We start from the raw sequence: 27,825 nt of genomic DNA, 5'->3' as shown, positions 1-27,825 counted from the left end.
ATGTTGACGGGGAACGACTTGAAGTGTTTGCACAGTTTTCCACCAGTTTTGTGCTGCAGGAAATTAGCACGCAAATTACAACAACCAAAACTTGAAAGAATGACCCCGAAATCCTCAACCTCTCTCCGCTCCGTGCTCCACTTGCCAACTAATTGCCTAGAAATGTGAAAACATTTTCGTTTTAATAAATCTATTTATTAAATTGTGAGGTCATTAAAGAGCTGCATAACCGCAATATGCATATTTGCATTTGATTGCAGAGCAAAAATATTATTACCATTCATTATGAAATTTGATGGAAAACTATTGCATGCAGCTTTAAAACGGGCTTTAACATTTTGATTTGCATACCTTTACTATGAGAAATAATTGCTGGAAACGAAAGTTTATTTAAAGTGATTCTACTTTGTATCCATTTAATTTATTTGAATGTAATTTTGATGCGTCAGCAGACTTTAAACTATTAGCAAGATTTTGCAATCTTCTAACCAATTTGAACAATGAAACTACTTTGCTCAAAGTAAAAGCCAAATACCTATGTGAAACAGTAGGTTAACCCTTTCCCAGTTGGCTTTAATATATTTTTCAAGAAATAGCTTCAAGAATATTTGAACGGTTCAATGCCTTGGCCATTCAGATTCTTTTCAAGGGATTTAAGTAGCGCGTTCGGGCGCAAATAAGTCAACGATTCTGACCTTTTAAGAAAAGAAAAGTGTAAGTGAGTGTGTGCGAAAATTGAGCAAAAAAAATCCAAGAAAATATGCAACGATACGTAAATCGCATAAACTGTTTATTGTGCACTTTGGACCGAAAACGAGCTGACAAGGCTCTGCACGCTTTGCCAATTTTCCAATGCAAAATGGTGAGGCAAAAAAAAAAGAGGAAAAAACGAGAGGACAATAAAGCGCTCAGCAAAATTTTTTGGCACGTGGCGTTTATCAAAAATAATTAGACATTTAATGAATTCAATGCTGCAACCGCACAGTCAACAGTGTCCACACTTTCCACATACAATTAGAAAATATATTTTTGTATTTGGTTTTTGGCATTTGCGGCAATTGTGTGGAAATTGTGTCAATTGCGTGCGAACCGCATAGCATTTAATGGTAAATAAAGCTATGGAAATTGTGTTGATTTCGTGCAATTGTGAACTAGTTGAGATAATTATATTAAGACCACAGTAACAACAACAAGAGCACCTTAAGCCTCCTGTTGTTAAAAAAGTTTGCAATATGCGATGCAAAAGTACACACATAAATTGGCAAAAACCAATTTAGCATATACACGTTAGAAGTTTCTCCTTTTTTTTTTACTCATTTTGAGGCCAATTGAACACGTGCTCAAATCAAATGTGTTGGGGGAAATGAACGACTAGAAGATACACTATCAATAAGCAGAATGATTTAGAGAGTGTCTCGAAAGTCTTTATTTTGTCGAGGGTACTCAGCACATATGCATAACGTATGCTGCTTTTCTAACCCTATTTAATTTAGCATAAAAGCCATGCTCCAAGTTTTTTGTTAGCTAACAACAACAACAACAACAAGAGCAACAGCCAAGAACTTGGCAGACTTGCCTAAGAGCAAGAAGCTCATATCGAGTGGTGGTAGCTGAATGTTGTTTGCTGAAGAGTTGAAGAGAGCTGAGAAAGAGAGAAAGAGGGAAAGAGGCAGCGTTGAGTCGACTTGATGAACTGTAAATGAAGTTTCTGTTTGAATTCGATTTAGTTTTATTGCAGCATTTTGCTCGGAATACACACATCTAATAGACTCAGGAGCTGAAAGAAAGACGCCAGGATATGAGGATACATATGTATGTATGTATGTTTCCGTCTGCCGCTCTGCACTGCTCCGCTCTGCACTTTAGCAACCGGAACCGGACACGTGTTTGTCCATATAAGTAAGTGCATAAGAGCAGGAGCATGTGAGTGAAAGCGCTTGAGTAGAAGGCAAATGTATTGGATATCCATTTCGTAAGCATATAAATTGTGAAATAAAACAGCATGCAAATGATAGGAAGCAACTGCTGCGGTTAGCAAGAGATGCAATAACATGTATTTTGTTTGTAAAAGATGAGAGTAAAGTGGAAAGTGCTCAGCGGCAGAAACAATAATGTGTCTCTGTATCTCGGAAATACCAACAAAGTGGGGGAAAAACCTTGTAAATGCAAATGCAGCTCAATATTAAGAAGGTTTTAATAAAGTTGATGTAGTCTGCTTTGCATATATCGGATAGTGTTGAGCTTAAATTTCAATAGATGAGCACTCACTTTTTAATCTTCAGCTTATTTACACTGGCTACGCTAATCTCTAAACATATTTATTATACAAAACATTTAAATGTCGCTGATTTGCATAATAATATGTTTGTTGATTACTAAGCTTATTTTCCACAAATATTCAAATAGATTTTCAAATCCTGCCACCCACTGCAAACATTGCGTATGCGTAATAATCCTTAACTAGACCATTTTAAAGTGCAATGAGTGCATCACGACGAGCTCGTGCTTTGGCATCGTGTAAATACCGCTGTCAGCGTCAATTATCATAATTAAATGATGCATAAACAGAATTTTCCTAAAAATTGTGCATCCATTATTTTGGCCATCGAATTTTCATGTGATGGCAAAGCGGCGTAAAAGTCACAAAGCAGAAAATGAAAACAGATGAACCGATAATTGCAATGCAAACAAATTATGCGTAAAATTCGACTGGAAAGGATTTAAGCCCAGCTTTTACACATTTCAAATTGCATTTTCCAATTCACAATTTAGTAATGTGGGACAAAATCCTCAGAATTATGGGAAAAGTTACAAGGGAATCAGTTGCAGACTTTTATTTACATTACGCCACGGTCAACAAACTGGCAACAAAAGCGCAAGTGACAAGAAAAAGCATTTCCCCAAAAGTACGACACAAAAAAAAGAACAGAAACCTTGAAGAAGTGAAAGAAAAACAAAACGAAAGTCAACACGAAACGGCAATTTGGTTTTGAGTTTGCCACAACGAGAAGCTCTGCGCAAATTGCTAATTCGCTCAACAACTTCAAAGTTGACACAAGAAATTTGTGTGAATTCATTTTTATGCGCTTCCACATCGCCTCGCAGTATCGAAAGCTTCACTCGCCAGAAAGAGATAAATTAAAAGATAGAAATAAGGAAAATCGAGAGAATGGCATAGAAAACAAGGCTATCGCGGAAATTGACTTTACTTTGGCTTACTTTACAATAGCGCAATATTTGAACGGTTGATGGTGAAAGACATTTATGGCAGCAGATCAATAAATGATTAATGGTAGTATGTAAATCGTAGCTGTAGAAAGTATCTAAGTATAAGGCGTTTAAGTATTTCCTAAATTTTGTTAAAGCTTTTAAAAGTATTTATTAGATTATACAAATCTTTATCGCAATTTATTTGCAAGCTAACAAACTATCTGAATCATTGAACTGTTTCCGTAAGCATACAAGAAAATTATTTGTATCTGCAGATAATTCAAATTCAACAATAGTGCATTCCAGCGTCGACCTTGATAAGAGTCAGAGAGATGCTGGATTTTACAGTTTGCTTAATGAAATCAGTTGTTATCTCTGCAAATGGCTGCAGCTTATCAAAGTCAATTGAGACCCTTGAGTTGAGCTCGCTTGCAAATATTTGTAAAACACTTGCTAGTACAAGTAGCGCTATTGTTACTTGCTCCACTATGTTATTTACACTATTGGCATCCGAGTCCGGGGCCGGAGAAATTAATTTGAATGTGAATTCGCTTACATAGCATATAATCGACAAGCAAGCCAACAACAGAAACTTTGAGTGCAATTGAATGCGGTGAATACACTTAAGAAATGGGTACTATAAAGGCGCATGAATCAAGTTCACAGACTATGATGAAAAATCGTAAGCTGTTTTATTTTCGGGAAAGCTGCAAGCCATTCATCAAAGTGGGCATTGCATTTATCCTTTTCAAAGCTGCCCAAAATGGCGAGGCAGTATTACCACTTGAATGCATTGAGAAATATGCAGCTACTAAATTAAAACTGTCAAGCAAGCCATTCTCTAGGGACGGTCGACAACGACAACAACGATGACGATGACGACAAAGCGTTTGACATTAGTCGAGATTTTGCAATGCGTCGAAAACGTGTCGAAATGTGTGGGTGTAACGGGGCGTCTGGGGATTGGGGATTGCGGATTGGGCGGCAGAATTGCAGCCATACAACGGCTGACTTGTCATCCGACATGATTAGCAGAAGAAAGCGTTTGGCTGCATTGTGCCGATTGCTACTTATGTTAGGTGCAAAGTTCGAAATGAACACAGAAAAGAATTGGTTCTAAGTGCTGACCAAGGTCTCTGTGCTGATTTCATTTCACAGTCTCGCATTTCCAATTGCCAATTCCGCTCAAAATGTGTGTGTTGTGTTTGCCACTTTTCTGTGCCTTTCGTCGCAAATTTGTGTTACGCATTTATGCTAAACACTTTGCCACATTTTTAATTGAATAACAACAATTAGCAGAGCACAAATAGGTGGCTTTCTGGCTTGGTTGTTCTCGTTTCTGAGGCTGCTCTTTTTGACTCACGTTTCCCGATAAGGCACACCCAATTTTGGAAGCGTTACAAATATTTGTGACGGGGTGTGGCCACGACCTTCATAAAATGAGGGCTGTAAAATTGTGGCATGACATTGCCCCAGTTTGCCCTATTTGCCGCTTTACCATTTAGCCTCTTTGTGTGTGAGTCAACTGTCAATCTGATTGTTTTCCATAAAGCGTATGACTCCCTGATCAAAGATTACCTGATAGCTTGCGCTGCAATCTGTGTGTGTAATTATTAATGAAAGCGAGCTAATGAAATTTTAACGCATTTTCTCGTGATAACAGTTGTAAGCAAAAACGGAAATGCTGATTAAATATTTTAAATCGGAAGTTATTCTTTGAAGTTGCTGGAATTCTATTTATGAAACAAATGCTGCATTCAATATTCAACATTCTTATCTATAAAAATGAAAATCTACTGCATGTATTTATACCTGCTACCTATAGGGCAGTAGGGTATTATAACTTTTTGCCTCCATAAAATATAACATATCTAACATATATAACTGGCAGAAAGCGGCATCTCCGACCCTATAAATTATATATATTCATGATCAGTGTCAACAGCCGAAGCGATATAGACATGTCAGACTGTTTGTCTGTCTATCTCTTTTTCTATCCGTCTGTCTGTATGAACAACTTGATCTCAGAGACTATAAGGGATATAGATATAATTTTCGATAGCACTTGTCATTAAACGCAGATCGAGTTTGTTTCAAATTCTGCCACGCCCACTTTAGTCCCCGCAAATAGCTCGGCTGGATGAATATTTTGAATGTATGTCAATATACCAAATATATTTCAGTATTTTTTTGGGTATATTAATTTGATATATTTTAACAATAATACTCTTTTGTTCTTATTTAAAATGGGTACTTGTTTTATTTGTTTCTGGACATTTTTATACAAATTTGACTTTAAATTAAAGAGGTTTCATTTTATATAATAAATAGATTTGAAATACCACTAAATAAAAATTTACTTTTTCCTTTATTAATTGAACTTGCCTGAAGTTCTGCATTTCGAATGCATTTAATTTATTGCCGCAACTATCTGGGTATTTACAAGTCATTTCACTTGAACGATCAGGCTAAGTATCCTAAATGGTTAAATTCAATAACAACATCATCATTATGGTCCGAAGAGACAACAAAACAGCATACAAAGTTTTGTGGACTCAAAACTCATGAGGAAAAGTTTATGCAGCCGAGACAGGAGACAAAACTTATTTACTTTTAGATTACGTGTCCTCAAAGTTGGCAACGAACGAGCGAAGCATTATACAATTTATATGCACGTATTGCGTGCTGCTATCCAAGAGATGAAATGTACCGACTCGACTGGGAAACCAAGACGAGAATGGAGAAGAGGCTGCAGCGTGAGAGACGAAGATGATGAGCTTGTTGGCTGACTGGTTGGTTGGCTCATCAAGGAGAGAATATAATTACATTTTCGCCCCGATTCATGACAGTTTTGCATAACGAAACCCGCCTCGTGCCATGGATATTGCGATTATTAATGAGGCAGGCGCCAGAATAGCAGCGACACCACAAAAGGCTAAAGCCCAAGCTGAAGCCCAAGGATGGCATCTCGTGACATGTGTTGGCTTAAGTCCTGATGGACGAATGCCTAACCATAAAGGTGAGTGAAAAACTTGACATGATTTAATAAAAACAAAAATATAAAACCGAAAACCTCTTAAAGAGAGTCACCTACGTGAGTAACTCTTAAGATACAAATAAATAATAATATCTAACCAAATATTTAAATGCCCTGATATGAGTTTATTTGCTTATTAACTCTATCATATATAGCAGTCAATAATTACTCTTAAATGTACACATTGCACTTCTTGTAAAATCCCGTATCAGTATACTTAAAGTTATAAAATGAAAAAACTGCAACACCAGCATGTCATAAAAATAATTAAGTATAAATCTGAACAGCTGAGGGGATTGTTTTGTAATGCTGCTCGATTCGGGCTGATAAGCAAGATTAGTCAGCGACGCCGACAAGGGAAGTTGCTCTAGTTATGACTAGTGAAGTATGGATCAGCTGTTTGCTGCTTATCAGCATTACGCAAATAAATAAAAGCCACATAAAAGCGAAACGTTGCTGGCTCAAGCCACTCAGTTCTCATTTCAATATCAGACTTGCAAGTGCAAGTGCAATACGTGCGGTTTTCAATTAAAAACAAAATTAAAATATATTATAAGAATTCCTTAAATTGCAATCAACAAAATGAGTGTTCAGGCAGTAAGCAAAGTTCCAAATAAATGTGAATTAATCTCATGCGCGTCGTCATATTTGCATATGAAAACAATTATGAGAACAATTATCAGAATAATGTGACAAATGATATGATGGGATGAAATGCGATAAGTGGATGAAGTGGAGAAAACTTTACGTGTATATTATATTTGCAGCTCCATAAAACAACAACAATGACTGTACGAGTTTCGTTTGTGATATTGTTTTGTACAATGCTCCTCGACAACAGTTCAGCAGCTTCCGTAAAAAAGTGTATAAAACTTTGTGGAATTCCATGCGAATTAATTCGTATTATTTTTCAACCAATTTCAGTTTGAACAGGAGGTACTTAAGGCCCACAATGAATACAGAGCTCGCCACGGTGCAGCTCCCTTGGTGTTAAATTCCCAACTGTCTCAACTAGCTACTCAATGGGCGAAGGTAACATAACAATTTGTTCAGCATTGATCAATCATTGTCAAACATTATCATTAGTATCTGATGGCCAACAATCGCATGGAGCATCGTCAGAATAATAATTACGGCGAGAACATCTATTGGGCATCTGGTGGAAATCTTGACGGGGCCGATGCTGTTAGATCCTGGTACAATGAAATCAAACAATATAACTGGCGTAGTCCTTCATTTCAATCCAACACTGGCCACTTTACCCAAGTCGTTTGGAAGGGTTCCCAGAAATTAGGCGTGGGATTTGCAAAACGGTAAGAAAATATCTAAAAGTAATAGATAAAAACAATTAACATATTTCCTATTATCATTTCTTTGCAGTGGAGACACCATATTTGTGGTGTGCAACTACGATCCTCCAGGCAATTACATGAACCAGTTTCAGAGTAACGTTAGTCCACAATAATAACACTGTGGATTAGACGGCAACTTTTCCTTCAAGACATCCCATTTAAAATAGTTATTTAGAGTACTTCAATATTATATTTTACACATGTATTTAATTTAGAATAAAGCACAACTTATGAATATAGTTTGAATTTTTTTTATTAGTTGATTTTTGAACTGACGTGTGGTGGTAAGTAAATGTTATGCATATGTTATTATTATGTTTTCTTCATTTAGTCTTTTTACCGTACTCCCTAGATAAAAGAATTGAAAAATATTTGGAAAAAATTAATCTAATTTAGCCATATCCTTAAAGATCATCAAAGGACACGTCTCCTTACAATCGTAAGGATCAATTCTATCGATTGGCAATCAAAAATATGGGAGTTATTTTGAAATTCAACACTTGTAAAATTTTGCTTCGAAGGCCAACAAAAACTGCTCAAAACCGCAAAATCCTAGATATCTCGAGAACCGCAAGGACAATTTGAATGTCCTTTGGCCAGTTGGTAGTCCTTATTAATACGAGTAAAAGGACACATCGCTCGACAGGATCGATAAGGATACGGCCGAGTTATAGCTTAATTTCTGAATACAAAAAAGTCCTTGTAACTTTGTTGTCTGAAGGACTTTCGTCCTTTTTATTTTATATTTCGACTTTGACTGAAAATCACTATCTGTGTGCCAAAGGACATCATTATAGTTCTTAAGATGGCTGAGATACGAGGTATTTTGTGATTTTTCACCAATTTTTGCATGCCTCCCCCTTAAAAAATTTTCTTATACAATTTTTGAAAATTTCGTGGAAAACGTTGAATGCAAATCGATTTGGCTGTTGAATATGACTTCAAAAACACATGTCCTTTGAAAACCCTTAAGGATATGAGCGAGATATGCCTTAAACATGGTTACAAAGATTCGCGAGAACTAACTAATTTCATTAAAATCCAAAGATATGGGTGTTAACTTGAAATGCAGTAATAAAAAGAAAGGATAACGTTAATATAATATATATATTTTATTTAATTGACAAATCACTGTTTAAAATCACATTAAACACATAACAGTGTAAACGGTTTGCTTATTAACATCGCTCTTAAAGTTAAACAAATACAAATACAGATTTATAAAATGTAGGGACGAATAACATAAAATGAACTCAAAGCGGGCATTTCGTATAATACAAAAGTTATGTAAACCGTAGGAACAAATAACTATCTAGGAATATAGGAAATTCTATGTGATCTTAGACTCTAATGTTTGAGATTGGATTTCATCTGGGTCACTCCTCGATGGTGCAAAGCTTTTGACGCCCAAGCGAACGTGCTGTCATATTGTTGGCGAACTTTGTTTTGTTCGTTGGCAGTTTGCTGTTCTCCAAGCCATCGCAGATATCCACTCTGGGGGCACGGTGTTTGGACTGCTTCGGCTGCTGACGATGCACATGAATGCCCGCGTGTCGCAGTCTGCGATAGAGAGAGATGTATTTGCCGGCGGTGGTGGTGCGGGGCACAATATACTTCTCGCAGAAGCTGGTCTTGGTGCGGGCGGCATCGCTAAGCTGGGCATGGCCCAGCGCCTGCAGGAAAGCCAGGACAAATGCGTAGCAATTGTGGCTAGTCTCCTCGTAGCATTCGATGGACCAACGCGACGACTGGCCGCATATCTAACAAAGAAATTAGTCGAAGAATAGTGACAAATAGTGAAAACAAATGGCGACCTGACTGCTCACCTGCTCGAGGATCTCATCCCAGTAGTCGTGCCAGGGTTCCGGCAAATCGCCGACTAGCAGCGACTGCCGCCAGTCGCGGGGATTATCGTCGCGCCGATGCCGTCGGAGTCCATACCTATCGAATTCGACAATGTCGCCGGCGGATGTGGTCACCGCGATATGCAAATCTGTCGCGTTGCTGTAATCGCTGCGGAACAGAAACCGAATCAGAAACACACAAAAACTCGTACCCCACAAAATTTTGCATATTACAGAGCTCGCCACCCAACAAAAAAACAACTAAACTAAAATGCAAAAGCGAAAATCTGAAATTTGTGGGCTTCACAAGCGGATGCTGCTCACTGAACTCAACGGACCAACAAATTCACTGCCGCATTTAGGGTTTTGTATAATAAAAAAGTTATCTGAATGCAGCACAAAACTGAGAGAGGGTCTTACACTGACGATTTACTATAACATAGCTGCATACTTTAATTTCAATTTTGCAGGCAGAAAAGCAATCCGTTTGTTGCGTTTTTCCATTCGATCGAACAACCAAAAGTATGCTATGAAATATTTGGCAGCAATATCGAACAAATTTTTAGATTGCAATAAAAGTTTGTATTTTTTTCCATCGCAATTCTAAGGTTTCTTATAAGACTTTATCATAACTATCTTATAAATTCTTTTCTAAATTTGGAATATAGTATTGCGAAATTCTTAGAAATATTCTCACTTTTATTTAAAGTTTATATAAATTTTTTAACTAACTTTTAAACTACTTTTTAAGGTCTTTATTTCCAAATAATTTTTTAAAGATTTTCTACGAATCTAAAATACATTTTCAAATTTTGTTGACCCTATATCTTACAGAAATTCAGCTAGAGCTATTAATACACTTTGCCACTCGTGTTTACCCCATTCGTAGACCCCTAATGGCATACTCACTTGAGAAAATCGCCCGTCGAGGGTCGCAGGACAATGGCGCAGGGATGTTGCGTGGCACGGACGAAGGGATAGGGTAAACGAAAGGGCAGCAGCCTCGTTATGGTCGCATCTCCAGTTGTGTTGTCTGGAGCGGCATTTGCATCCGCATCGAGTTGCGCGTTGCAATGGGGGCAAGTGTGTGGCAATGTGAAGCAGAAAACTTTCACGTTGCAGTGATGAAAACACAGAATGCCCGGATCTGAGGTAATTGTGGTTGTAGATGTTGTTGTCATTGTGAATGTGGCTGCTCCCCCCGATGTTGAATCCTTCGTCGTCGTTTGCCTTGCACCCGTATTATAATTGATACACTTTGTGTCCAGTTTTTGCCTTTGCTTCTGTAGTTGTTCTGTTGCTGCTGCTTCAATCTGCTTGTGCTCCTTTGGTTGCTGCGGTTACGCAGGCCTGCAATAAAACGAACATTTCTTGTAAATAAACCGAATCGTTGCGAGCCAGAAATGTGACCAAAGCTGTTTGCCTGGACTTTGAAGCGACCGCTGTCCATTCCAACCAAACAGCTTTTGCGGTCGGCATGGTCTTCACCTCACAGGAATATGCACAAAACACCGACCAGAAACAGAAACACAGACAGAGTCAGACCGACGACGATTATTATTATTGACATACCATCTGCAACTGCCACGAACTCTTTGTTCTCAACCATGATTAGCCTCAATCTTACTGTGACTCTAAGCTTGCTTGTTGTTTATTGTGTCATTGTGTGGCAAAGTGACACTTTAATGTGCCATAAAGAATTTTATTGTGCACGAAATTAACACAGTTGAAAGCTAACAAATGTGGCCAGTTTTGCAACTTTAGTCGTCTGGCAAAGGATATGATTAGATGTGATTTAGTTAGCTGGCATAGCTATTAAATAAATGATGGTAATGAATTAATCAGAGTAAAAACATTTACAACATATTGTGGTCAAAAATATTTATAAGGTCAGATAGTTATAGAGATTAAGCTAAAATTGCCGAAATTATGTAAATTCATAAAATGGAAACATGGCACAATTATGTAAATTAATTAAATGGAATATGTAGCATAAGCATTCAAATGTGAATTAAAATAACTATGAATATAAATCTCTAAAATTCCACAAATTATGCTACAAAACTATTGTTGCATAATTAGCTTCAAATATTTATGTTTTTAATTTTGCAATAATACACTTTCATAAAATAATGTACAACTTTCCATTAAATGATATTTTTAAATATTAATAAAATCTTTTTCACAGCCCTTAAAACGATTCCCTTGCATACCTTTAAGGCTAGCTGAGAGCACTCAATTTTTTTTTGTTTTTTGTGTGGGGAGACACACTTGGCCAAATATCAGATGTTTTTCGCCACATGAAAAGCCGGCTGATGGTGGAAAGCCGAAAAACGTAAACAAACCGGCAAAATGAAAACAAACCTCATAACGAAATATAAACTCACCCCAGGCGCAAACTCACCAAAGCAGAAGAGAGAGAGCGAGAGAGAGTAAGAGAGAGTGTGAAAGCAGTTTGCGAGAGAGAACAGCCCTCGAGTTGCATTGTGGTGAAAACTTGCAGGCATCGAGCAATTTCCCAAAAACAAAAAAGAACCTTTGCTGCCGCTTCTGCTGCTGCTTCAGCTGCCTCGTGCAACAACGTGTGTGGCCCGAAGCTCGAGGCGGAACCAGTTGACGGCGAGCCGTGCGAGCAGACGGTCGTGTTGTTGTCGCAAGTGGCAACAAACTGTTTGGCAAAACACAGTGTCGCATTGTGAATTCCAAGCAACACACACACACACACATCGCCCTGATCACAATTATTATCGTCATCATTATCAGCAGCATAATCATCATTTTCGTATCGCAAGAAACTGCAGTTGAGTAGTGTGAAGTGTGCTGCAACGCATGACAAAAAACGAAAAGGATTTAGTTGCAGCATCTCGTAGCTGCCTGTCGAAACTGTCAATTGCCATTAAGTATCAAGGATATCGTTTTTGGCTATCAGGATATAGTACACGCCGCATTATCCTGCCAAAACGCAAACATAAACACAACTCGGACTTGAACTTAAATACGTCGTCCATCTCGCTCACGCTGACGCTCTCTCGCTCGCTATCGCTATTTCTATCTCTGTCGTCGTCATCGCCGTTGTCGTCGTGGTCGTCGCCGTTGTCCTCGTCGCCAAGTGACGTGCAACATTTAGTTGTTGTTTGTGTGAGTCAGTAGTGAGTGTGTGTCAACCACGTTGTGGTCTTTCTCGGTTCCTGGCAAGAGTTACCCAACAACAAAACCCTCCACCGGTTCCGCGTGTGCATAGTTTCCCCCCGTGAGTGTGTGTTGGTTTGTGTGTATGTATATAGTTTGTGCGGTTTCCTCGCATTGTCCTTCTCCGCCTCCGCCTCTGCCTTCGAGTCCACCTCGCAGCCATCGGGAGAGAGTGTGTGTGTCGCTGCTGCTGGCAAGTGGCCGCCTTTGTTGCATGGCAACACTTGGCTAATCGATGAGGTGCCGAAAAAACGGACACACACACCCACAAGGATAACACAAGGATAATGACCCAAACCGATTTGGTAGGTACACAAACATACAGACATACATATGTTCGACTACTACAATTTTATAGCAGCTGATAAAGCGTAAACTCATTTTTAATAGGCCAAGTCAACAATAATGCAAAAGGCGTTAACTGATTCGCTGGCAAACTTTTGCGGTTGCCTCCTCGTTGTTTGCGGTTGATGTTTTTGGCTTTTACCATTTACCATTTAGCTTTTTGCATCTTGCCTTTTGCCAACGTTGTCAACGTTGTCACAAAAGTTAAATGTGACATTTTTGGTTTTATCGCAGAAAGATATCAAAACTTGGCCAGCAGCCACAGCAAAAACAATAAAAATGTATAAAGAAAACCGGCAAAACGAAACGAAAATATCCAAGAATTAAATTAAAGAAATTGCCAAGAAATTAGTTGAATAAGTTGATGGCTTTGAGTTGCTTTATCTCACTCTCTCTCTATCTATCTCTGTCTATATGTCTGACAGCCCATCACATTTCTCTTTTCTGTGTCAATTAATGCGCCTCAATGGGCGTGGCAATTTGCTAAACAAACCTCAAACTCATCCTCAGTTCTTACTAAGGAAAAGATGACAGATTAAGTGAACAGTTTTTTGATATGGGTTGTTGCACGGAGTCGATAGAAAATGCTCGACAAATTTGTTAGTTTCCAGACAGAAGACAAAAACAAATTTTCAAGATGCCGCACAAGGGTGCTCGAAACTTTTTGCCGCAAGATATATTTATTTTAAATGCAAATTAAGTGGCCAACTTGGGAGACGCAAAACGAATGTTTTGATGAGATGAGATTGCGACGCTTTAAAGATTTGCCTAAGCAGATTGCCGATTTGTAAATTTCACTTTTGGTTCGATTTCCATAATAAATTATAATAAAAATTTAATGTCGATTTAGTGTTAGACTTAAGAAATATCCAAATACAAAACTCTTGGGATAGCAATTTAACCCACTTTAACGCATTTCATGCATAAAAAAAGCATTAATTTGTCAAACAAACAGGTTATAATTAAAATTGCTTAAGAAGTCAAGCGAAATTGTATTTATTTAATTGGATAATCAAGCAACACTTGAACCAAAAGAAATGTCGAGTTTGTTGAAAGTTGGAATTTAAACATGACTTGGGACTTAGCTAAAACCGATAATTAAAACAAATATATATTTGAAATTTTCATTTAACTCGTTTAACTTCAAAATGTATTGGTTAGATGTTTGCTAGTGATTATTATTGTCTGCAGTTTATAAATTGTTTTCCACAACATCAACATTTTAGTCTGTGTTTTTCTTACCCAACCAAATACAAACAATTTTTAATAAACTACCGGTATTTGATGAATCAATTTGCAAATTGCATAGAAAACGGTTTTTTAATTGAACGAATAACACAAATTGAAATACGAAATCCGAGATTCGATAAGCAATTTGCTGGCAGCAGCAAATAAAAATACTCCACATATTGGTTTATGTTATTTAGAGTCGAGCGAAATTAATAACACAAAATATTCACTTGTTTTTTTCGAAGATTTTTGTTTGTGTCAAGGAATTTGTTTTCTTGTTGATTCTGTAAATTAAATTTGTTTTTATGCCAAAATTTTAAGATTTTCAACAGCTGCTGCTGTTTCATGACAAATGCAAAGTGAAAAGTTCAATTTGTTTTACTTTAGGCAAATGCGAAAAACCCAGACGTACTTATGTAAGTAAAGGAGGTAAAAAGTAAAGCAAACAATAAAACAACAACAACAACAACGATGACAAATATAACGGCACAAATATATATTTGAGAAATTTCATTTAGAGCACTTGACACACTCGACTCCTTGCGAGCAGCAATTGTGACAATAAAAAGCTGGATAAACCCAACTTTGTATATGTGACATAACGACGTTTGGACACTCTAATCTCAGTAGGGAGTAAATGGATTATATTTTAAATAAAGTAACAAGTGATATAAGTTTAGGAAATTAGTATGTCAAGGAATTTCGACAAAGAGAAATTTTGTAAATTATTACAAGATTGCTTAAGAAATATTTCTAAAATGAAAAATTGTATTCAAAGTATTTAGATCTTGAACGAATATTTATAGAAATTCCATCGTCTCTTATCAATCTAATTTCCTCAATAATTTGTAGTCCAATCTGCTTGGGAGTTTGTGACGATGTGAAAATGATACTTGAAAGAGTATGAAAGTATAAAAAGCGAAGCAAACAAGCGGCAAAACAAATGCAATAAAGGATATGACAAGGACACAGTGCAGCCTTTATTTTTTTTCGTATTTCTCTTTGCTATATTTTTTCTGTGCAATTCCTTTTGGCTGGTTTGCTGTTACAACAACGGTAGAGCAACAGGAATAACAAACAACAATTTTAAGGAAGCGAAGCTAAGAAATCCAAACAAACTTTATCTCAATGTTGTTTGCGACTTGTGAATCAAACACACTCCTCTTTCAACACACATACACACACACATGGGTGATGTTGGATACTTGGGTGAACAGTTGTCAGAAATGAAATTACAACTTGCATCCTTTTTGGTGCAGGACTTTACACAAAAATGTGAAAAGAAAACAGCAGAATTGTTTGCCCAGTGAAAACATGAAAAAGGCAGCAGCTTCAGAAAGTCAGAGTAGAGAATACAACCAAGCTACAAAAATAAAAAAAAAAAACTCAGCTTACGCATTTTAGTGAATTTAATGAGTGCCCTTAACACATGCATACAAGTACAACTACAGCAGCAACATTTTGGCCAAGATTAAAAAAGAAAAGTCAACGAAGACATCGTCGCAAAAGTGCGCAAAATTCTGAAATCAAATATTTATTATGCACATTGGCAGAAGAGAACCTAGTGAAACATTCAGCCGAAAAAGCAGACGTACTGTATAAAAAAATGCAAAGCACATATAAAAATAAAAACGACAAAAAAAAATAACATGTAGCTGAAGTTGAGTTGGAGCAACAGGAAGTGAGAATTGGGCTGAAAACCCTTTGACACATGCTGCGACAAAAGTCAAACAATAAACGCGGCACAACAAAGGCAACAGCGTCGCTTTTGAGAACAACGAATGCTTAATGCTCTCGTAGAAAATGTAAACAACAAATTTTATTGTGCAAATAAGAATCAATGTGAATTCACTTATCTTGTTTAATTCGAAGAAAGCCATCCATTTTGAATTAAAGCAAAACAGTACGGTATTATTTTCAAAATACCCTAAATATTAAAAAATACTAAAATTGATATTATTATTACGGAAATAAGATTCAATGTGAATTCGCTTAACTTCTTTAATTCGAAGAAAGCTACGCATTTATAATTAAAGCAAAACAGTACGGTATTGTTTTTAAAATATACCAAATTAATATACCACAAAAATACTAGAATAAACGAAAGGCTATATTTTGTATATTGATATACAAAATATATTAGAGAGTACAAATTTTTTGTAGAGATTATTTTATTGTAAATTTGAAACGTGCTCTAATAGTATCTGAAATATGAGAAATGTGTAAGAAATAAGCATTCAAAAGGTTCTAAAAATACCATTAAATTGAATTTGTATACCTTTTCACATACTTTAAAAGTGTCGTTTATTACAAGAGGTTTAAACTCTTTACCCTTTCAAAGAACTTTACTTGGTTAAACGGCAAAATCAGAACAAAAAGCTGCAACAAATAATACAAAATATTTGCAGTTTGATGACCAAGTTTTAATACCCCGCTTATGGCAATAAAAACTGCAAAGATTTTGCCAAACTGAAAATTGAAAACAGTAAATGGCAAATGGCAAATGCCAAAAGTAACAACAGCATAAGAGCGTCAGAGCAATTGGCTGCCAAGACAACAGAACAGAGCGAAGCGAAGGACCTTAAGGACATTGCGTTGCGTTGCGTGTTGTGTTGTGTTGTTGTGCTACGATGTCAACAATAACCGGCAGCTAAAATTGCTCAAAATTTTTATTGTCATCTGCGCGCTTTTAGTTGCCTCGCTTCCTTTTGTATATTGTCGTACTTCCTTCTGTTTGCTTGTTTTTGTGTTGCTGCTTGGTTGGCTGCAGGTGTCTGCAACTTGGTGCGCTCAAATAAATTACAACAAAAACAAAGGGAGCAAATGAAATAAGCCAAATTGACAACAAAGTTGCCTGCGAACTGCTCCCACAGTGTTCCAGTTGAGTCCCAAAGCAACTGCTTGAGCAGAAGAGGCTGGAATACGAATTAATTCAGAGACACAAACGCGCTCAGGTGCGCTCAAATGTATGCTACACTCGCACACACATGACCATAGAGAATACTGACTGAGGGGACTGCGACATGCCACGCCCACACGCGCCCACAAGCTGGGCAGCTACCACACCGAAAGCCAGAGAGTGTGCGAACGCTTTGAAGTTTCCGCTTCCGCACTGAACAATGCATTGTTGTCGTTGTTGTTGCTGCGGCGGCACACTCATTTCAAGTTGGTCGCACATTTGCACACCAGCAAACAAACAACACACACACACACGCATAGCAGGCACACTCAGCCACTCAACGTGCTCAGATTGCTTGTAGAATCCTCATTGCTTTGTCATTGTTGTTGTTGCCGCCGCCGCCGCTGCTGTTGTTTAAATCATGTTAAATTTCAAATTTAAAGCTCACATTATCTTGTGCCAGCCCCCAGTTGTCGACCTCTTCTGCATCTTGGCAAAGCACCTAATTTAGTTTAGGCCTTGTTCTCATTGAGTTATCACTTGTGCGTAGCTTCAGTGGGCGCATCAAGCGGCATTTGTTACCCCAACCGAACAACGTGTTTGTGTATGTGCCTTCTCATGTGAAACTTTCGAGCTTTAAGAGCGCATCAATTTATATGTAATTTTATTAAAGTTGCTTAAAACTTTTTGGACACTTCTTCAATGCCCATAGTCAGAACTGTCTAAGCGGTTGATAAGGGCGACTTTATCGAGAACTTCAACTGTTTAAATATAAAATTCTCCATGGCATTGATTATAGAAAAGAATATCTTAAAAAATGAGTAAAACTGAGTTTTAATGAGATCTCCTTTTTTATAGTGAGCAAAGAAAATAAGCTTTTTATTTAATTAAGAATATTATTATTTTTAATAATATTTTAAGAAACGTCATACTAGCAAACCAAGCAAATAGGAAAATGACACATTCTTCAAGTTAAGTAGAAGCAAGGAAAAATAAAATTTAATAATTCAAAGCCATTCATATTTATTTTTGTAATTTTCTGATAACATTTAAGTCATTCTGAATGACTTTTATTTATTTATTTTTTTTTGTATGGCGTAAAATTGGCATATTAATTTATAGTAATTGGAAATAAATACTGTATATAGCTTTAGAGAAAAGAGAGTACTAAGATGCTAAGGCCTTCTACTCAAAATAGATAAATTATTAGTGTGGATCATAAATACTTAATATCATTTGCACTTTTTCCCGCACTTAGTCTACAAACATGTTGCTAGTTTGTGTCCAAATTCGAATAAAGACATTGAAAATATACAACAACAAATGTATTTGCTACGCTAGTTATTTCAATCAATAAGAAGTGTTGAAATGTTTTTACTTCTGCTGTTCGAACATTCGAAACATCGAAACTACTTTAGCAAATCAGCTTAATGGACTGTGGCTGCTTGATGTAATATATGAATTTAGGCGTAATATTAATTTGTATAATGTATATATCACACAAATATATTTCTCACAGCTTTAGCAAAGTATTTCAGAAAGTATCAGGGGCAGCAGCTGTTGCTGCCACTAAGAAAAAAAACCCCCTCATAACTTACGTGAGTGAAGAACATCATCTCTACTTTAAATGCACTAATACCCAAAGCAATTACTTATCCTTCCCCCAGCGGCGACTGCCCCTCTGACTCACACCTCTGGTTCATATATGTTATGGCTGGTATAGCTGCCATTAATTCAACTGAAATTGAAACGCCCTCAAGATTTCTGGCACCTGCCATTAAATCTGTGAGTTTACTTCGACTTCTCGTATTTAGTGCACACAGAGAAAAACAGATGGTGGGAAGGGAGGGAGAGGACACACACACACACACGCAACAATCTTGGCACTTGGGTGGCCAGATTTGCTTGACGCGTCGCTTGACTTACGGCCCTGCAGCAGCAGCAGCAACAGCAGCAGCAGCAGCATTGGCCATTTCAGAATTTGCCACACAAATTCTTGACTCCCCCCTCGCTGCTTTCTCTTCGCTCTCTCTTTCTCGTGCTCTCGTGCTGTTGCCAGACACAAGGGTAAAACGTAAACCAAACATGGCCAACAGCTGTGGCGGGGCTTCTCAGCCAACAACAAGCAACCAAACACACACACACACACACACACACACACACTCGCGCATAGAGCGTGTGTCTATGTGTCCCTCGTGTAACTTTTTTCATTTCGCTGGATTCTTAATTAAATTATGAATTATGCACAGTTAGTTAAATAGACCTTCGCTCGGTCTGTCACTCGGTCGCTGTCTCTTTTGCTGTGTCTCTGCATATTCTATAGACCATTTGGCTGAGGTTCTTTTCTTTCGTAAGAGACTCCGAGCAGCGACGTATTCCAAAGCATATTTCTCTGGCTTTTTGCGGCTTACATTGGAGACGGATTTATTTGCCACCAACAACAACAACTCAGAGAAATAAAAGAACAACAACAACAAGAGAAAGAGAGAAAGAAATGTAAACAAAGCTCGTTTTTTATGCATTTCTTTTTATGCGGCGATTTTGGCTCGTAAATGGCATTACTAACCCAAATACTTGCTATTGGCAACTGTAGCAAAAGTGTGAGCAGGTGCATATGAGTGTGTGTGTGTGTGTATATGCGGGTGTGTGTGTAGCACACACATAAGTCGCTTATTTATTGCCAGCGACCTTAAATGGGCACAGAGAGCTCATACGAGAAGTGAAAGTGTATCAAGTTACCAACCAACTAAACTTTGTTGCCTTCGACGAGATACATTTGTATCTTGTATCTTGTATCTCTCGTCGCATGCTTTGTATTTGTATCTCATAAAATGCTGCGTATAATAAAAACGCATAAAGTTATCGTTATTTATGACCAGCACCGCATGAGGTCCAGCCACCAGTTATATGACTTTATTAAATAATCGTAAAAGACGCCTTCTGCGCCTTCTTCTTATTTCCGATTGTGCCAAGTGCCCATGTGGCAAGTGCCAAAAAGCGACCTCTACATTGAATATTTCTGTGGCATTCAATTTATGGTGCAAGATCTAGCAAATGTTCTTCATATCTTTCTATACACACATATATTTCATAGTCTCTTGAATTTGCATTCTTATTATTAGCATAAAAATATATGTTATGCACGCGCTGGAAAGTATGCTTTATATTTGTCTGCTTGGAAATACTACGAAAAGTCAAAGTGCGAATATTTGACACCAAACACTTTGATATGAATTATTTAATACTTGGCATAAAGTAATATTTATAACATAATAAATTGGGAACATTTAAAAGAGTAATTCTACATTGTAATAAGATAAACTTTCGTTTATCTCTACTAATAAGTTTACATTACATTTCAAATAATACTGAAATAACATTAATTTTGGAATAGATTTCATTTGCATAAAAATAGATTTTATGTTGGCGCTGGAAAGAAAACTTCATTTTTTGCATGTTGAGAAATGTTTCTAGAACTCAAAGTGCGAATATATTACAGCATTTACATACTTTGATATAAATTATTAAATGCTTAGCATATGGTAATATAATAAACATTGGGAAAAATGTAAATTATAATTCCAAAATGGAATAAAGAAAACTTTAATTTGCCTCAACAAAAAAGTTTACTTTACACTTAAAATAATACTGAAATAACACTTATTCTGGAATAGTTTTTCCTTTTATTATTTCAGACAACCTTATTTAATAAATATTATGACATAACACCAAGCTACTTAATTTCAGAAATATTTATTTATTAACCGTAGACAATGTAATGTAACAATGTACATTATATTCAACTAATTACAATTTTCCTGCTCTGCGTGTTGTTCTAGCTTTTGAAGCTTAAATCGCTAATTAAGAGGAGATTTGCTTGAATCTGAAGTAAACAGAGTTGCAATAAACGATCCTTAATAGCTCAAAGGACACTAACTACGCATACGTATGTGAAAGTGTATATAGGGAGACCACGTTCAATTGGCACTTTACAATAACAAGTCCGATGCCAATTGACAACAACTGCAACAAGCCGCGAACCAACTGCCAACATTATCAAAGTCAAAAGCAGTCGCTGCCATCAGCAGCAGCAACTGACACACTCAGTCACTCAAACCACAATTCTCGCCATGCAAGAGCAGACCCAGAACATGCGGTTAACGGTGCCTACACGAGAATACGTATACGAGGTGGAGTCTCCTCAGCGTTAACTTCCGAGCGCAGAGCGATGTGCAGCATTGGCCTGCCCTTCAACCGACTCTGGGGCCACAGACACACACAAAAGCGTTTGCCCGGTCCAGTCAGCTCTTCATTTGGTCAGCTGCTGACAGCAGCCACTAGCAGCAACAGCAACAGTAACAACAACAAGAACAACAACAACACTGTTGGCGGTTTTATGTCGCTGTCGCTGAAGTTGCGTCCCTCAGCCATCTTTGCTTTTGGCCAACTCTTAATTAACTTGCCTCATCGCGTTACTCGCCAGCCAATTCCTTTGAGCGCATTTTATTTTTATGTTGCTGCCCCACAACAACAACAACAACAACAACAATAATAACAACAACAACAACAACAACAACGACAACAAAGTTAAATGCTTGACTTTCCCCAAAATGGTTTTTCATCAGAGCAGCGCGCACTTTGTAAGCTAATTTAATTGCAGCTACGTGATGTCGCTTAATCAGTTGAAAATATTGCAATTAGGGCGTGGCAGCCAACCAACGCTCCACGCCTCAATCCCGACCAGCTTCCCACACTTCCGCCTCCTCCTCCTCGGCGACCTTAAACGCAGAGCGCGACCCTCGAAAGCGAAGGCGAGCGTAAATTAACATTAATTTGCAGCTTATTGGAAATAGTCGAGTAATTAAAAATATTTAGAGCGCTCATTTAAAATGTCATTAAAAAGAAACTTAATTGCGGCTGTTTTTAATTTTGCACATTTTTAACATTTCACAGATTTAGCAACAATGTGGCAAATATGTTTCACCCAAATGAACAGCCAGCATCCTAAGCTCATTTTTTTATAATTAATTCGATAATACATTTGGATTTGCGATCTGACATCCTTGTCTCATTATATTTTAAAACACAGAGTTGAAATCAGCATTTTGTTTATTTAATATTCAAGCTTAACAATTTTTAGTTAATTCAACTAAGAACTAACATGAAAGTTTTCGGAAATCTTTGCAAATGAAAATTGATAGAGAAAGAGGAAAATTCTTTCGTAAAAGTTTTTTATGATGGTTAAAATGAGCCATAAATCAAAACTGACCCCAAGGCAAACATTCTCAATTAAAATGATATTATTAAAGAAGTCATTAATAATATATATTATTTATTAACAATGATTATGAACTGCTCTTTCAACGCGCGTGTAATGGAAAATGTATTACGAAAACCACTTTATCTGTCCAATTTACGCATTAAAATTATGAAAATCAACACGTAATGTGGGCGAACTCGTTAACTGGAATAAGACCTCGTTGTACATGCGTTAAACTAAATTGCAAATTATAAAGCTGCATATAAATTAAGCTAATTTACTTTGTCAATTGCAAATTGCATATCACACACAGTGCACCACAAAAATATGTGCACACGGCTTACAAAAACAAACATGCGCCCAAAATATGCAAACAATAATAAACAAAAGCTGATGGTGGGTATATTTTGCCATTTAAAATGATAAAAACCAACACGACTGCAAAAAAGAAATTATCTGAAATCATGTTGAGGCAACATTTTGGCAGAACAACACACACCATCGCACACACACACACACACACACACACAGCATAGGCTGAGCTCAACTGGAACTGAAACAGAAGCAAAGACTCGTTGTAATCGTCGCCCAGTTTGCTGTGTGCCTTGTATAATCGATGTATCCATGCTGTAGCCGTTACCATATCGCCTATCCCAACCGATTGCGGCCACGCCCCCCTCCGCCTCACTCTCCACTCCCTCTGGCAGTCGAGAATTGCCTTGGAGCCTGTAGGCCGAAGCCGTACTTTATGCTGTTTTATGCTACATTTTGTGTGCGGTTGCGTTGGCATTTTATTGTGTTTTGCGGCACGATTTTGCGGTGAGCTCAGAAAGTACGAAGTAGAGACTTTACCCCAAATACTGTTGCTAGCAAAACATTTTCCACGTACCTCACATATATTCCCTACTCCGAGTAGGAGGCAGTGTGCACTTATTGATTTTTGATAAATAAAGAGCCTCACATAATTCGTTAAAGTGCTTGGCCATCTTAACAACCGAAAAAAGCAAAAGGAAAATGAAAATAGCAACAAACAAAGAAGTAAGAAAGCTGCAAACAAGTGTGCACGACTTTGAGATACCCGATACGCATTGTGAACTTCATTTAAAAAATTAGCATAGTGTACAAAATATACCGCATTGTTAGCCAAGCAACTAAGACCCGATTAAAGTATCCTTTTTTTGATCTGCGTGCAAAAATAACAAGTGCTGTTAATAAAAAGTATATCTTTATCTTTTGTAGTCTCTGAGATATAGGTCTTCATACGGACAGACTTAATATATATACTTTATGCCTCCTTTTGACTGTTGCATACATTTCCTGCAGGCACGAAGTTATAATACCCCTCTACCCTATGGGTACCTGGTATAAAGAGAAAAAAAAAGGAGAGGTAAATATCCGAAAAGTCAGTGAAATACGAGCATAGGAAACAATTGGGCAATGCCAACGAATCTTTACTGTAAACAACTTGTATTATTTTCGTTTCTTTTGCCTTGTCGAAGATTAACGATTGTTTGCGTATTTGCGAGAGACCAAAAATGAAAATTCCTTGAGAAAAAACAACAACAATTGAGTAAACAGCAAACTTATCAAAGACATTTATCAAATTCCAGTCAGTTTTCATAAACAAAAATAATTTCAGAACTGGCAACTCACGATAAATAATTGGTCTGAAAATAGCAATTAAAAGAGAGCACAATTTTAAAAGGCATTTTAAAGATATTTATAGACGCCTGAAGTTAAAGTAAACCTTTTTCTTCAATTGAATTGATTTCAGAATTATTATTTCAATTACATTTCAAAAATAATTTAATTCTTTTCCCTTTTGATAGATAAATAACAATTAAAGGAAAGCATATTTTTAGAGGCATTTAAAAGATGAATTTAAATGCTTAAAAGTAAAGTGAACTTTGTTCTCAAATTGAATTAATTTCCAAATTATTATTTCAATCATATTTCAATACCTTTCCCTTTTGGTAGACAATTTAATAAGAATCCATTTCCCATTTCACTTTACGCATGCCAAAGTAATTGATGCGATCCATCATTTAATGCTCGCTCAACTTCGAAAGCATTTTCATTCATTTCCGAAATATTAAATCCATTACTTTGCCCTGGTTACCTATGCAACAAATCAATGGCGATGTTATCCGTAAAGGGGAATAACTAAGCATAATTGTGGCCAAACATCTGTCCCCTAGACAAAGTCGACAACAAGTAGTAACATTTATCTGTATGCTCGAGCATAAATTGCAAGATAAATATTGTTGTAGAAATCCAAAGGAACAGATTGCTTTAATAAATATTGGACAAGCGAACGACATAAACGTGTTTGCACAGAGTCTGCGATGGTTGTTGACCAAAACCAAACCGAAGAGCAGCAACCCCACGCAAAATATGCGGCCAACAATAACATTTACAAAGCAGAGCCGAGAACAGAGAGTGGAGCCGAAACCCAAAAAGAAGCAGCAGAACAGCAGCAAATAAAGAAAAGTAAAGAAAATCAAAAGCAATTTTCAAAACACTTTTAAAACACATTTAGAAAACGGCAAGGGCAACCAGCAACAAAAAAAAGTAACATAAACGAGAGAAGTGAGCAAAAAACAATGCTAATGCCGAAAGGCAAACGTTGGGTCAGCCATCAAGGCAAGACGACGAAGCTGGAGGGAAACACAGCGAAGAAAAGGAGCGGGAAATTGAAGAAGAAGAAGAAGAAGGGAAAGCCACTCGCAGTTATGGGCGCATTAAGAGAGCCAAGCACAAGTTACCAGAGCAAGCAATATGAGTCCCTCGTACTAAGCGGCGTATACGCAATCTTCTTGTAGCATGTGTAAGAGTATATACATAAGAGTGTAACTTAGTGTGTGTGTGTCGAGTCACAGTGTATGCTGTGAGAAGCGCGCGTGCTGGCACTTAATCTTCCAGTTGGCACAGATGCAGTGCCAGGATATGCCGGCCATATATCTGCTGCCCAAGAATCTCTCGAATGTCCTGCTGCTTTCTGCACTTTCGCAAATATAGCAGACAAAGAAATGCTCTGCACTCAACACGCGACACATGGGCGTGGCACGAAAACATAGCGACGATACTATGCTGTAATCTACTGAAATATTGGTGAAAACTTACCGGAGAAAAACAGAACTAGAATTGCAACAATGCATCACAGTATTTGCTGTGGCAATAAGTTATTGTGTTCCCTTTTTTTGAAATATGTTGGCCAGGTAATGGTTTCAAAAATGATTTAGAATTGATCGTAGGTAGACTTTAAATATAAACTATACCATACTCTTCACATTGCAATATTTTTGAGAAATTTTATTTAATAAATAATTAATTTATTCTTCAAGTAATTCATTCTCTAAAATCGATTTAAGATTTCCTTCAAAGTTTGACAAACTTTATTTAATGAATTATTTAATTATGTAATTCACTCTCCAAATTCGATGTAAGAAATTAGTCGATATTTTATTCATGTTTAATCAATCAGCAATCACGTTTGCTTTGCGTTTTTATGCTGTTTAATAATTCGTATAATTAATAAATTATTTCACGGTGGCCCACATCAACGAAATTACACAGCAACTTCAAGTACAGCATAGAGCAACAGTCAATGCTTCCTTTTTTTTTTGGTCTATAATTTGATTGAATTCGGCATACGGAACAAGCAAAACTTTTGTCAATTTATTCCGCACTCATAAAGCACTTCGTCATAGCCCCGTACAGCCAAAAAAAGCATTCATTATTCAATTGTTTGGTATCTCAAAGTCAGCTTAGACTCGGGAGCTCTGTGGAGCTGCTGTCCAATGCAGCGTATGAGTTATGAAAATTATTTGCGGCAACTGTGGTCGAGAAATTGCGCATAATACGTCAAAGTCAGAAATTGATTTAAGTCAATTAATTTAAACGAGCCACAACAATAACAGAGAACAGAGAACAGAGCCACGCCCACGCTCCAATGCCCCAATGCTGCAAGTTGGCATAAAGAGAGAAAAAGCTATGTAGAACGAGTCGTAATAAGGCAAGCGGAAGTGGTTGCCAGACACGTGTTATATGGACAAGAGGAGCTGGTGGTAGAAGGTACGCTCCAGAGTCTAGTTGGGTGGTGGTTACTTAGGGGTTCAGTCGAGTAGCGCTTTGTCTGAATTGTAATTGTATTTGTGTAGTTGTCGAAGGAAGAGTGGCAAAATGTATTTACTCATATGTCTTGCACAGACAAGTTAATTATTTTGTGGTGTGCGTGTTTATTTTCGGCAAATCGATTTTCACGCGCCCCACACACACACTCACACACGTGTCTACGACTCATTTGTAATATGTGTTGCCTACTTTCGGGCGTCTTCAAACAATACAACATTAACTGAGCACAGTACCAAGAGCAGCGCCATGTAGCGTTGTTTGCCTTTACAGTGCTCTCAAATATTTACACAATGTTTGTCGGAATTAATTAACAACATTTTCAAGTGTCTCTGCAAAGTCAAAAGTTAGCTCATAGAAACATAGAGACAGAGACAGAGGCAAAATAGAGAGAGAGGAAGAGCGATATTTCAACTAATTTGCATTCTTTGGTCTCAGCATATTTCGAGTTGATTCTTTGCATTCGTTTCGCTTTTTTTTGCTCTTGTTGTGCCAACTTTGTTTGCCGGTCGACGCTTTGCATAAATTCAAAGACACAATATGCAAAACTGGCTAAACAAAAAAATAGATCCGGAATAATAAACAATGACATTTTAATTAAATTTATGTGCACAAATTGCCTACACACAACAACAAACTAGAACTAAAAGTACTGGGCAACTGCAACCACTTTAAGCCAAATGTAAACCCAAAAAATTTAGTTGCATTTCTGTTCACGACGGATTTCAATGACAGTTGACAGTTGCTGCAGTGGCTAATACAAAAGTTGCCTGCAGCGTTTGAGATTTCTCAGTCTATGAAAATATGAAAATATACCAAATATTTATGGTCATCGCCCCGAGGGGTTTCCAACTACTTTTGAGCTAAAGCTAGAGATATTGATATGCTGCATGCTGCGCACTTTCAACAGCATCCAACTTCATTTTCTTCACTATATTGCACGCAAATATTTTCTATAAATGACTGTGAACTATTTTTATAACTTAACAAGTCAGAAAGCTAAAGCCAAGTGTGGTCGACTGTAAGTTGCAAACAAAAAAAAGCAACAAATGCGATTTTAATCTTAAAAATACCAAACTATGATACTGAAGAAATACAAAAAATATAACGAAGGCTTTATTTGGTATATCGATATACTATTGCACTTAAAATATACCGTAGAGTACAAAATATACCAGATTCTCAATCAAAGCAACTAAGACTCGATAGCAACAGCCACTACAATTTTAACGCTACGCTGATCAAATCGAAGATGACTCCTTCTGTCTATTACATGGGGACACAAAGTTATAATACCCTTCTACCCTATGGGTAGCGGATTTAAAAAG

At 37.2% G+C, this 27,825-nt stretch overlaps 3 protein-coding genes across 4 annotated transcripts in view; 2 read left to right on the top strand and 1 right to left on the bottom strand.

The window, feature by feature from the left end:
• Positions 1-6,696: 6,696 nt before the first annotated feature.
• LOC133850735 (Golgi-associated plant pathogenesis-related protein 1) lies at positions 6,697-7,838 on the top strand. 2 transcript variants are annotated; one of them, XM_062286912.1, is made up of 5 exons: positions 6,698-6,844; positions 7,015-7,101; positions 7,172-7,279; positions 7,334-7,560; positions 7,628-7,838. In XM_062286912.1, the coding sequence occupies exons 1-5, from the start codon at positions 6,830-6,832 to the stop codon at positions 7,710-7,712; spliced, it is 522 nt and encodes a 173-aa protein (XP_062142896.1). In that variant the 5' UTR covers positions 6,698-6,829; the 3' UTR covers positions 7,713-7,838. The 2 variants fall into 2 exon arrangements, with proteins under 2 accessions (XP_062142897.1, XP_062142896.1); XM_062286913.1 differs by lacking the exon at positions 7,015-7,101 and having other exon boundaries at positions 6,697-6,844.
• An 849-nt stretch (positions 7,839-8,687) lies between these two features.
• Positions 8,688-27,825, bottom strand: part of LOC133850729 (MKRN2 opposite strand protein) — a 65,905-nt gene continuing 46,767 nt past the window's right edge. The window contains exons 3-5 of the mRNA XM_062286905.1: positions 10,353-10,793; positions 9,426-9,612; positions 8,688-9,359 (exon numbers count right to left, since the gene is read on the bottom strand). Of these exons, the coding sequence (XP_062142889.1) occupies positions 8,976-9,359; positions 9,426-9,612; positions 10,353-10,624 (843 nt within the window). The 5' untranslated portion in view covers positions 10,625-10,793 and the 3' untranslated portion in view covers positions 8,688-8,975. The remainder of the gene's footprint in view (positions 9,360-9,425; positions 9,613-10,352; positions 10,794-27,825) is intronic.
• The window catches only part of LOC133848156 (protein eyes shut), a 63,366-nt gene continuing 47,595 nt past the window's right edge, over positions 12,055-27,825 (top strand). Inside the window, exon 1 of the mRNA XM_062283604.1 lies at positions 12,055-12,937. The gene's annotated coding sequence lies outside the window, so the exon portion shown is untranslated. The remainder of the gene's footprint in view (positions 12,938-27,825) is intronic.

The sequence above is a fragment of the Drosophila sulfurigaster genome, chromosome 2L (genome assembly GCF_023558435.1).
Source record: "Drosophila sulfurigaster albostrigata strain 15112-1811.04 chromosome 2L, ASM2355843v2, whole genome shotgun sequence".
In the NCBI taxonomy this organism is placed as follows: domain Eukaryota; kingdom Metazoa; phylum Arthropoda; class Insecta; order Diptera; family Drosophilidae; genus Drosophila; species Drosophila sulfurigaster.
This window is presented reverse-complemented; position numbering and strand designations above follow the sequence as displayed.